The sequence below is a fragment of the Primulina eburnea genome, chromosome 8 (assembly GCF_022965805.1).
Source record: "Primulina eburnea isolate SZY01 chromosome 8, ASM2296580v1, whole genome shotgun sequence".
Taxonomy (NCBI): Eukaryota; Viridiplantae; Streptophyta; class Magnoliopsida; order Lamiales; family Gesneriaceae; genus Primulina; species Primulina eburnea.
The window spans coordinates 36,336,171-36,349,217 of record NC_133108.1 but is presented as its reverse complement, the minus strand read 5'-3'; the positions used below and the strand labels follow the sequence as shown (position 1 = coordinate 36,349,217).

At 36.3% G+C, this 13,047-nt stretch overlaps 1 protein-coding gene across 1 annotated transcript; it reads left to right on the top strand.

The window, feature by feature from the left end:
• The first annotated feature begins 950 nt into the window (after positions 1 to 950).
• Positions 951 to 8,438, top strand: LOC140839219 (protein NRT1/ PTR FAMILY 7.1-like). Its single transcript, XM_073205856.1, has 5 exons — positions 951 to 969; positions 6,347 to 6,481; positions 6,575 to 6,792; positions 6,872 to 7,431; positions 7,564 to 8,438. The coding sequence occupies exons 1-5, from the start codon at positions 951 to 953 to the stop codon at positions 8,432 to 8,434; spliced, it is 1,803 nt and encodes a 600-aa protein (XP_073061957.1). The 3' UTR covers positions 8,435 to 8,438.
• Positions 8,439 to 13,047: the final 4,609 nt, after the last annotated feature.

Here is a 13,047-nt window from a genome sequence, read left to right as displayed (position 1 = left end):
TCAAAAATATATATATACAATACAAAATCTCTTAATTTATATTTAACGGAATATCAATATTAGTTGGGTTCGAATTTAATTCTAAATATTTTTTTTATTTCAAACCTAGCCGAGTAAATAATTCGAATACAAACTAGTATATATTTGGAATAAATTCTAAAATTTTATGAATCTATATAGGTTATTTGTTTTAATATATATAATACATGATATATATATTATTTTATTATTATTAAGAATTAACTTTCTGTATTAATTAAAATTTTGTTTGATGACACATATTTTTATTTAATACCAAGTATATCTTATTTTTATTAAATATTAGATATTAAAAAAACTATATAATTATGAACTCATTAATATATAAAACTATCTTAATCTTATCTAAAATTTAAATGAACATATCGTTAATAATCCAAAAAAAATATTGTTTATCTATATAAACAAAATAGACAAAAACTTGTGTGAGACGGTCTCACGAGTCGTATTTGTGAGACGGATCTCTTATTTGGGTCATCCATGAAAAATTATTATTTTTTATGTTAAGAGTACTACTTTTTATTGTAAATATGGGTAGGGTTAATATTATTATTCACGGCATGCATATTATTAGCATGATGTGGAAGAGGATAATAATTCAAAATTTGCCACAATATAGCGACGGTTAGTTAAACCGTCGCAAAGTGGAATCGACGACGGTGGTGTAAACCATCGCTATTTGCGACTGTTTATTCACCGTTGCTTTTAGCGACGTATTATAAAAACCGTCGCTATTAGCAATAGATGTAAAAAACCGTCGCTAATAATAATTCACTAAAACTATACAGAATTTTCATATCTCCTTAATAAATGAACCGAATGTTATTTGTTTTTCCCATAAAAAATATAAACTTGGTTGAATATCAATGATAACCTCATAATAGCCCGGGTCATATGACCCGGGACATTAAATGGATAACCCGAATAATGGTAAGTTTGCAGCAAGGGATTGTGAGTAGTCGGGCAAATTAATGCTCGATATATCATCATCCCGGGCTACCTCGAAAGTAGCACATCACTCGAGTGTACAAGTATGAGATGTCTTATGTTTGTTAATCATTACTTGTCAAAATTACAAGGGTTTGACGTGTCAGAAAAGTTGTCAGAAAGTAGAGTATGAGCAATCATCTTGTCCTAAATAGTAAGTGGTCACTGACAATGAGGTAATCATAGATTTATCTCCTATAAATAGCATGTTCGATTTACATTCAATGGATTGGCATATTCATATATTCACTCTCATATATTGCATACAATTTTTAATACAAGATTCTCTCAAAACACTTCACTGACTTGAGCGTCAGAGTAATCACGACGGAGAATTTTCTTGCACCCATTAATGTTCTTTTTCTTTCGAGAGTGCAGGTCCAGGTTCTCGAGCAATCACCTACAATTCATCAACCCGACCCGGTGTAATCGCCCACTAAGTTCACACCCGATTCACCCAGTTATCATCAATCAAATTTGATTTTTCTAAATAATTAAATTGATTTAATATCTGCGTATATATCTTATTATTTCGTATATATCTTATTCTTAACGTTTCGAATAAAATAAAATAAGGTAACATACTAGAAGAATAATAAATAATGCTAAGATTAAGGAGAATCACTGGTTAAAAGCTAAAACCAACATCTTCGTCGGAACAAACAAACAAACTAAATAAATTAAATTAAATAGTGCTAAATTTATGGAATTGGTTGCAATTGCATGGCCTCCGAGTGATGACTCGTATCATCTATCTACTATCTTTAATTATTTTTAAAATTAGTATTGCTTTTATATATATATATATATATATATATATATATATATATATATATATATATATATATATATATATATATATATATATATATATATATATATATATATATATATATATATATATATATATAGTATGTTTTTAATATTACTTTTTAATGATCGATTCCAATAATTATTTAAATATGAAAATTTTAATTATTTTTATGTCATAAGTGATAATAATTTGAACTTAGATAAGATTGGAACAAATCTTTTATCTAAATTCGAATAAGATTGACATGGTTTTGTATCAATTAGCTAGAAATTGAGATAAAAATTTACAAAATTGTCGTGTAAAAATATATATAATTACAATATATATGAATATAATGAAATACTAAATAGATAAATAAATATTCATTCTAATTCAAGTTTTTATAAAATTATAAGATGGTATACTAAGCAAAATATTTTTTAATAAATAAGCAAAATATTTTTTAATAAATAAATAATCTGTTTGTAAGCCTTCTAATGGAACCAAATCTTTTATTTATATATATATATATATATATATATATATATATATATATATATATATATATATATATATATATAATTTAGATATTGGAAACATGGGAGAATACACTTTGTGTGTTCCACATAATATAGTAAAAATAGTACATGTAATTCATTTTTCATGTATTCTTTGGGGGAAATTTGATGTTTTGGAATATTAAATTTTGATATTCTTGTATGATAATATGACATTTATAAAACATTAAAAAGTTCTCTTTACAAATATATTTCATTTTGATTTTTTTTTCATATTTTTCCATATGTATAAATTCAAATAAATTTTTTTCTTTTAACTTTGTCATTCCCTATTTCTTGTAAAGTCCTAGTCCAAATGTCACCAAGAGTTTAAAAGATTCAAACTGAAACCTAAGAAACTGAGTGAAGATAGGAGCTTGATAGAAATTTTGTTATATCGAAAACTCTTTAAAATACTAATCTTATTATAAAGATTTATTCATATTCTGGTTCGAAATATACTTGCTCTGAAAATTGTTCCAGACGAAAGGGTTCTTTCTCTTCGACTATTTTTTTAGATATTTGGATTGAACAATACATTTAAGATTAAAGTTTCAGAATTTGTCTATGTCAACTAGCTAAGAAAAAAAAAGTTGTTTTTTTTTTCTCTCTTTTGCACCAAGAGATGTCAATGGGGCGAGTATGAGGCGGGTATGTCTAAACCCAAGACCCGCCCCATGAAGAAAATTTTAACCCATTAACCGCACCACCTCGGTTCAATATTTTTCGGACCCGTCCCACCTCGAATACATAATGGGGCCGGGTAGACCCGCGAGACCCGTGAGACCCGAATTCTTTTTAAATGAAAACTGTAATCTTCTTATCACATGACTGAATTATGAAACAAACAAGCCTTTAAATACAACATAATAAAAACTAGTTCATGTCTTCGATCACACTTAATAATAACAAACAAAATATTTTCACGACATAATAAATTACATAAAAAAAGAGTTACTAGCTCTCCAAAAAAAAGTCTTGACATCCCCAAAAATAACTCATAGTAGAACTTAAACAGATCAATATAAAATCAGCGAGTAAGCAATATTTCAGAAACATTTGTTAGCAATATTTCAGACACAATCTTCAGGATAATCTTCCTCCACATATATGGGACGGGTATGGGATGGGTATGGTAGGACACATGACCCGCCCATACCCAGACGGGTCTGAAAAATTGGACCCGAGGCCCGTCCCATAACCCATTTAGTATGCCCAAACTCGCACCCAGACGGGACGGGTCCATTGCGGGTCTGGGTAAAATCCGGACCCATTGACATCCCTATTTGCACCATAAATGACAACAAGTATCACTGGTTTTGAATTAGGGGTGTCAATCGGGTGGGTTGGGTCGGGTTTCGGGTCAACCCGCGAAATTTTTTTTATTTTTTTTTTCAACCCGAACCCGAAGCAACCCGAAAACCCCCAACCCGAACACGAACCCGTATAACCCGATTCAACCCGTCTAACCCGCATAACCCGAATGTTATTTATTTTTTAATTTTTAAAAAAAATTAATGAAAAAATTCAAAAAAATAAAAAATAATAATAATATTTTAATTTTAACACATAATAACAAAATTTTCGATTTAAATTTGAATGTTTAATCGTAGAAAATTAAAAATATATTTACTAAATCAAATAAAAAATTGTTAAAAAAATAAAAATATGCAAAATAAATATTAAATGAAGAAAATATATCATATATATACACAATAAATTTTGTTCAAACATACAATATATAAAAATATAGGTAATATTTTTTAAAAAAAATTTCGCGGGTCAACCCGCGACCCAACCCGACCCAACCCGAAACCCGCCTAACATGGCACTAACCCGAATCAACTCAACCCGAACCCAACCCGAACCCGAAAAACCCCAACCCAAACATGATTTTTTTCGTGTTGGGTCGTGTCGGGTTGACGGGTCGTGTCGCATTTTGACACCCCTATTTTGAATTCTTTGTGTTGAGTGGAGTGATTTTACGGCCAACATCACCACCGTTGATCATCGACGCGAGACCTACACCTTTCCTCGAATCCGGTACCGTACCAGAGCTCCTTGTTCTATCTCTCGTCAAATTCAGGAAAAGGTAAATCAATCTTATATTGAATTTTTTTATGCCACATATTTGTAAAAATTAAATATTTGTTGGATATATTGTAAGGAAACCGTGCATGGACTGTGCTTATGATGCATGAAAACTGTAACGCCCTAAAAATTCATCCACGTAGAACACATGCATGAAAAACTTTAAATTTGCTGATTTATTTTCTTTACATGATTTTTAAAGGTTTACATGTTTACTTTAAGCAATTTAAAACATTTTCGCAAGTTTTAGCTTTTCAGGTGAATAATCGATGTCAGACTGAGGAAAGAGGATCGGCGATGCTAAAATTAAAAGTTATATTAAACCAATAAATTATTTATTTTAAATGATTAATGAACTTTAGCATTTTAAAAGTCGAATTTAGTTGTTAGACGATTTAAAATATTAATATTTAAAGTGTTCAAAATGTAAATTTTTGAAAATTAAGGATTTAATTCTTGAAATTGTTGTGAAATATTTATGATTATTTTTACGCCTTAATTAATTTATTTAATTAGTATTTAAGTGAAATTTAATATTTTTATCGCAATTTTTGAAGATAGAAATAACAATCTTTTAAATTAGAGCTTATCTTGATCATGTATTTAAATTTTTAAATAAAACTTTTAGGTTAATTTAATTATCTAACTAATGTTTAAGTTATGTATTAGTGTTTTACTTAAACCTAAACTATGTTTAAGATTATTATCAGTATATATATATTTCCACCGGAAGCAATTAAATTAGTTAGTTCTAGATTTAATTTTTGAAACTCACGCACACTAAATACACACAAACAGCGAGTAACCTTCTAGCCTTGGACTTTGATTTTTTGTTTGTTTCCTTCGATCCAGCCATCACCGATCCTTCGTCATACGAAGCACTATTGTCTCACGCAATTTTTATGCAAGAAAAATAGCCGTCGCTTCGATCACCCACCGACTTTTCCGAAACGATTATCGACGATTCGAGCGTTTTTAATGCAAAGGCACGTTTTCAACCATTCTTTTTGCACCATTCAAATCCATATTATTGTGATTGTCAAATTATGCATGAAATTATTGGTCATATGCAAAATTAAGATCAAAGTAAATTGGGAAACTTTTTCTGAAAATTTGTGTGCATGAACTGTCGTGTTCTTGGCTTTCTTGATTTGAACCTTCGGTGGATCCCTCTGGAACGTTGCTGCTGTGTATGGCTAGGTTAGGGGATGTGTTTAGACATGGTTAAGTAATCTGGTAAGGACTCAAAAGGGCCTAGAGGGACAGCACAGCCCCTGGAAGTGAATATGATCTGGTGCGATTCGTTTCGCATGCGAGTAGGAGCTGTGGCTGTTCGGTGATCTGGTTTGGTGAAGGGCCTGGTCTAGGGCTTGTGGCTGTGGTTAGGGACGTGAGTTAGGGACATGTTAGGAGCCTGGTATGGGCTAGATATGGTTTAGAAGGGTTTGGTTGCGCATGGGATAGGGAGAACACATGCTGCCTCTTTTTTTGAGTTTAAGGGCTGTTTGGGTTTGGTTGTTCGATTCTGCACATGGGCTGGTCTAGGGCTCTTGGCTATAGTTTAGGAAGTCTCTAAGGGTCCTAGGATGAGTCTTGTTAGGATGGTTCATGGCCTGTAGTGGCAGCTAGGTTGCTGGAACTAGAAAAAATACAGCTGCACAGAATTGAGGTTCATGTAGGGGCTGTAGGTGTTGCACTGCATGTATATCTAATAATTATCTCATGTCCATTATTACAGAGAAATCTTTGATTCACTCCAATTGACTCCCTTGCCTTGATCATGGAAACTGCACTAAAGGTTATAACCACATCCCTTTAATGATCTTTTTGTCTAAATTTTAAGTATATGTTATCATTAATTTATATTCTGATCTTTCAGGAAACTGGAGCACCAAAGTTCAAGAGTCGCGTCCCGTAAATAGCGAAGATAATGGAAAAAAGGCTGGTGGTTATAAACTATTTATCAGCAAGAACACTTCAAAAGGAGGCTGGGGCGCAGCATTTATTTTGCTAGGTTAATTTCCTTTTCATCAAATCCGCGGATTTTACAGTCTTTTTCTACTATCTTAATTTTTTTTATATAAATTCGACTCTTTCGACGGTGCAGTAAATCAAGGCCTCGCAACTCTAGCTTTCTTTGCTGTTGGGGTTAACTTGGTCTTGTTCTTAACTCGAGTTCTTGAACAAGACAATGCTTCTGCCGCAAATAATGTCAGCAAATGGACCGGCACTGTTTATTTGTGCTCTTTAATAGGAGCATTTCTCAGCGATTCATACTGGGGCCGTTACCTCACCTGTGCAATTTTTCAATGCATATTTGTCGTGGTAACATATATTATTATGATTGAAATAAAATAACTCATTAAAAAAGTTATGATTTATCTCAAAAATTTCGAAATTCCAGGGCTTGGTGCTTGTATCCGTGTCATCCTGGACTTTATTGCTAAAGCCTGAGGGCTGTGGAGATGGCAAGAAAATCTGTGTGCCGGCCGTTACATACGGTTCCGCTGTATTCTACTTGGCTATATACATGGTGGCATTTGGCTACGGTGGCTACCAGCCCACAGTAGCCACCTTAGGAGCCGATCAATTTGATGAGTCAAATCCGAAACAGAGAAAGTCTAGAGCCTCTTTCTTTTGCTACTTCTACTTCGCTCTCAACACAGGCTCTCTGTTTTCAAACACTGTATTAGTGTATTACGAGGATACTGGGAAGTGGACACTTGGTTTCTGGGCGGCTACGGCTTCAGCCGTTTTGGCACTGGCAGGATTTCTTCTAGGTTCGCCTTGTTACCGGAATGTAGAGCCGTGCGGGAACCCGATACCGCGAGTTATGCAAGTCTTTGTTGCTGCAAACAAGAAACGGAATGCTACTCTTAGAGAAGGCGAGGCTTTATATGAGGTTCAAGGGACTGAATCTAGCATCAAAGGAAGTCGAAAAATTTGTCATACCGATGGTTTTGCGTAAGTGTCATTGATGGCCAAAATTGTTTAACCTGATCTCACTAAGATTTTTCAAACACTCATATTCTTGTTGGCTAGAATCATTTTGTACCTCTAGAACTTAAAAGTTCTATAAAACATCATTTTTTTCAGGTGTCTTGATAAGGCAGCAATAGAGACAGAAGAAGATCGCTTGGGCCCTGCTGACCCCTGGCGCCTCTGTACAGTAACACAAATCGAGGAAGCCAAAATCATCTTCCGAATGCTACCAATATGGCTCTGCACGATCGTATACTCGGTAATCTTCACGCAAATGGCCTCACTATTCGTCGAGCAAGGTGAAGTTATGAACTCCCAAATCGGAAAATTCCACCTCCCTGCAGCCAGCATGTCGGCTTTCGACATCTGCAGCGTGCTCGTCTGCACAGGAATATACAACCACATCCTGGTCCCTTTGGTCGGCAGACTGAGCGGAAACCCCAAAGGCCTGACGGAGCTCCAGCGCATGGGCGTAGGACTCGTGATCGGCATGCTAGCCATGGTCGCTGCAGGCTTAACAGAACTCGGCAGGCTCAAACAAGTGATACCCGGAGAGCATATCAGCTCCATGCACATATTCTGGCAGATTCCGCAATACGTTCTAGTCGGGGCCTCAGAAGTTTTTATGTATGTGGGGCAGCTGGAATTCTTTAACGGGCAGGCCCCGGATGGGATCAAGAGCTTCGGGAGCTCGCTGTGCATGGCGTCGATTTCATTAGGGAACTTCGTGAGCAGCATGCTGGTGAACATGGTAATGGGAATCACTGCAAAAGATAACAAGCCTGGTTGGATTCCAGAGGATTTGAACACGGGGCATATGGACAAGTTTTATTTTCTGATTGCAGCGCTAACTGTTGTGGATTTTGTGTTTTATGTGATGTGCGCCAAGTGGTATAAATGCGTGGATCTTGAGGCAAGTGCTGCTGGTTTTGATGAACAAGAGGGGAAGTTGAATTTCAAGGATGAAGTTGTGAATAAAGTTTGAGTAATTATAGGGATGATTAATCCGTATGATTCTAAATTTTACATTGATTTTATAATAATTTTAATTAATTAGTTTCTCTTTTTTAAATATGATAAATCTATTAATGACTTGGAAAAATAATTCCGTGCATTAATTTTGCGTGCAATTAGGATTTTTCGTCATAAATAATTATCTCTAATTAATTTAAGCTATTAAAAACATTTTATTCAAATTCAAACCATGAAGATTGAAGATAACAAAAATAAAATACCCAATAAAAACAAACCAAAAAAATGATGTTCATTGTGCGTATAACAATTAGGACTAATGTCATCTTCTAGTCTTAACATATCATAAAAGGACAAACCTAGTATCAAAGAAAGATCGATTTTATTATATGCCTCGCGCGTTGTTGTTCGCATCACTTGCAATTGATTAAGATTGAAAAATTAAATACACATATATAATTACATATTTTATTGTGCCTTAATATTTTTGTTAGGAATTAAGATGCATAGGATCTATATCAACTAACAAGTGAAAATAGTTTTGATTTATTCTTTTTTTTCTTTTTCTTTTTAAATGGAGATCAATCAAAATTTTCGTAGAAATTACGGCAAGTGACAATAACCCATCTATAATGATTATTTTAATGAAACTCAGGTTATATAGGAGGAAAGATCAATACCTAAACATGATATTTTTATATAGTTGGCATCATGTGTAAATTAATGCCAAACTTTGGCTATAGAAGCAAAAAATGAATTAAAAAATAAAGTTAGATATGTTGGATATATTCAAATAATAAATATAACGAATTTATTAAAACTAACCATATCAAAACGATTTTACACACTAAAGTATCAAAAAACTATTAAATATATAAGGAAATTATTAAAAAAAAAAGTGAAGAAAAGTATACTAATGTGTGCAAAAATGCAAGGAGTTGTAAAAGTATGAACCGTGTGTGTGTTGGGATATCAGAAAAATAAACGAGGTAACATCGCAGCGAAATATCATAAGTGATATCAACAATGAATAAGATGAACACCAATAGTTATAGTGGTTCACCCCAAGATTGGGCTACGTCCACTCTAAACTTCTCAAGGAGATCACTTCTTTATTAATAACAAAAAAAACAAGAGAATTGAGAATACAAAGTATTTCACTCAGAACACTCTGATTTTAACACTCACTTTCTCTCCACTAATCTTATTCTTTCCAAGGATAAACACTCCTTAAGAAATCTCACACTAAATCCTTTATCTCACTTCTACACTTATGATTGTAGATGAGAGGATTTTGTGTTTTGGTGTATTTTTGAAATGAAGAATGGATGGGTATTTATAGGTGAAGTTTAGGGAAAAAAAACAAAAATAAAACATCATGACTTACCTCATAATTTTTGACTAATCAACACATGTGTTTATAATTCAAAAATAGTGTTCTTTGAATTCAAATTTAGGTGGCTTTGAATTCAAAGATTGCTTGATTGATTACTTAGCAATTCTCCCCCTCAAGCCCATTTTGTGAATTCGATCAAACCTGCAACAGTTCTATAGTATTTCAACTTCCATTTCGGCAATGTCTTGGTCATCATATCAGATCCATTTTCATCCGTGTGAATCTTCTCAAGCTTCAACAACTTCTTCTCCAATACATCTCGTATCCAATGATAACGAACATCAATATGCTTTGATCTTGAATGCATTGAAGGATTCTTTCCAAGATGAATTGCACTCTGACTGTCACGGAACAACTTGTATTGATCTTGCACAAAACATAATTCCTCCAAAAACCCTTTCATCCATAACATTTCCTTGCATGCCTCAGTTGCTGCAATGAACTCCGCTTCAGTGGTTGACAATGCTACACATTTTTGCAACTTTGACTGCCATGACACAGCTCCCCCTGCAAATGTAATCATCTATCCTGATGTTGATTTTCGGGAGTCAACATCTCCTGCCATATATGCATCTGTGTAGCTTAAAAGCTCAAGTCTGGATCCTCCAAAACTCAATCTATATTTAGAGGTTCCCCGTAGATATCTGAATATCCATTTTACTGCAGCCCAATGTTCCTTTCCCGGTTTTGAAAAGAATCTTGTAACGCCCCAGATTTGCCGACTGGCCTCACTGTATCAAGACGGGTCTTTTCAGCGTGCTTATGTCCTCACTCACACACACCCTGGGAAACTTCCCAGGAGGTCACCCATCCAAAAATTGCCCCAAGTCAAGCACGCTTAACTTTGGAGTTCTTATATGATGAGCTACCGAAAAGAAGATGCACCTTCGTGATATGAGTAGTACAAATCAAATCTTTTAAGCCCTCTTCAATTGTACAATCCATTACATTGAACAGTCTCGAAATCCCTCTCATTCCCGTGTGGGTCGGTTCATTCATGTTCCCTCCACCTAGAAGCCTGCCACGAGCCGCTCATTATCCAGTGCAACTGATGGCACCGGCGATCACCCCCCGCTCTCTTCGGCCCCGGGCCTCACATGCCCACCAGTTTCCGCTTGGTTCGTCCCCGAAACACACTGTACTAAGAGAGGTCGGCTCTTATACCAACTGTAACGCCCCAGATTCGACGACTTTCCTCACTGTACCAAGACGAGTCTTTCCAGCGTGCTTATGTCTTCACTCACACGCACCCTAGGAAACTTCCCAGGAGGTCACCCATCCCAAAATTGCCCCAAGTCAAGCACGCTTAACTTTGGAGTTCTTATGTGATGAGCTACCGAAAAGAAGATGCACCTTCGTGATATGAGTAGTACCAATCAAATCTTTTAAGCCCTCTTCAACTGTTCAGTCCATTACATTGCACAGTCTCGGAATCCCTCTCATTCCCGTGTGGGTCGGTTCATTCATGTTCCCTCCACCTAGAAGCCTGCCAGGAGCCGCTCATTGTCCGTGCAACTGATGGCACCGGTGATCACCCCCCACCCTCTTCGGCCCCGGGCCTCACATGCCCACCAGCTTCCGCTTGGTTCGTCCCCGAACCACACCGTACTAAGAGAGGTCGGCTCTGATACCACTTGGAACGCCCCAGATTTGACGACTGGCCTCACTATATCAAGACGGGTCTTTTCAGCGTGCTTATGTCCTCACTCACACGCACCCTAGGAAACTTCCCAGGAGGTCACCCATCTCAAAATTGCCCCAAGTCAAGCACGCTTAACTTTGGAGTTCTTATGTGATGAGCTATCGAAAAGAAGATGCACCTTCGTGATATGAGTAGTACCAATCAAATCTTTTAAGCCCTCTTCAACTGTTCAGTCCATTACATTGCACAGTCTCGGAATCCCTCTCATTCCCGTGTGGGTCGGTTCATTCATGTTACCTCCACCTAGAAGCCTGCCAGGAGCCGCTCATTGTCCGTGCAACTGATGGCACCGGTGATCACCCCCCGCCCTCTTCGGCCCCGGGCCTCACAAATCTACTCACTACACCTATTGAATGAGCTAAATCCGGTCGAGTACATACCATGGCATACATCAGACTTCCAACAGCTGAAGCATATGGAACACTTTTTATTTATTCTTCCTCATCCTCTGTAATAGGACTCTGCTTTGAGTTCAACTTGAAGTGGTTGGCAAGAGGACATCCAACCGCTTTGGCCTGGTCCATGTTGAACCTCTGAAGTACTTTCTCAATATACTTCTCCTGCGACAACCAGGTCTTCTTGGCATACCTGTCTCGATGGATTTCCATGCCAATAATTCTTTTTGTTGGCCCCAAGTCTTTCATAGAAAAAGTCTTGCTTAGTTGCTTCTTTAGGCCTTTGATTTCAGAAGCATCTTTGCCAACAATCAACATATCATCTACATAGAGTAGAAGCATCATCAAATAATCATCAGAGGTATCTTTGACAAACACACAATGGTCTGCAGTGGTTTTCTTGAATCCCTATTGAGTTATAACCGATTCAAACTTCTTGTACCACTGTCTTGGTGCTTGCTTGAGACCGTACAAACTCTTCTTTAATCTGCACGTGAGGTCCTCTTTCCCCTTCTCTTCAAACCCCTCTGGTTGCTCCATGTAGATTTCTTCCTCCAAATCCCCATGAAGGAATGCGGTCTTGACATCCATTTGTTCCACCTCCAGATCAAGCTCAGCTGCTAACCCTAGCACAATCCGGATGGATGTCATCTTCACCACAGGTGAAAATATTTCGTCAAAGTCGACCCCGTGTTTTTGTCCGAAACCTTTGATGACAATCCTAGCTTTGAATCTTGGTTGACTACTGTGTTCTTCGTGCTTCAATCTGAACACCCACTTATTCTTCAAAGCTTTCTTTCCTTTCGGCAATTTCACCAGCTCAAATGTCTCATTCTCATGCAATGATTGCATTTCTTCTTGCATAGCCTCCATCCACTTATCTTTGTGTTCACTGGTAATAGCTTCCTCGAAGCTCTCTGGTTCTCCCCCGTCAGTTAGCAGGATATATTCATTTGAGGAATATATGGTTGAGGGTCGCACTTCTCTTCCAGAACATGTGGTCATTGTACCATGATAACTTTCTGCTGGTGGTTCACTGTGAACACGGATCTCATCATCATCCTCATGATCGTTCTGCAATTCTTCATCTTCAACCGGTTGTGGATTTACCGTTGAAGGCCACCATTCCAGAT

What these genes read in the sequence shown, in the direction of transcription:
- LOC140839219 (XM_073205856.1), top strand. An exon ending in TTCAATGCATATTTGTCGTG is followed by an intron (nt 6,793 to 6,871) that starts GTAACATATATT and finishes TCGAAATTCCAG; the next exon opens with GGCTTGGTGCTTGTATCCGT. An exon ending in TGTCATACCGATGGTTTTGC is followed by an intron (nt 7,432 to 7,563) that starts GTAAGTGTCATT and finishes CATTTTTTTCAG; the next exon opens with GTGTCTTGATAAGGCAGCAA.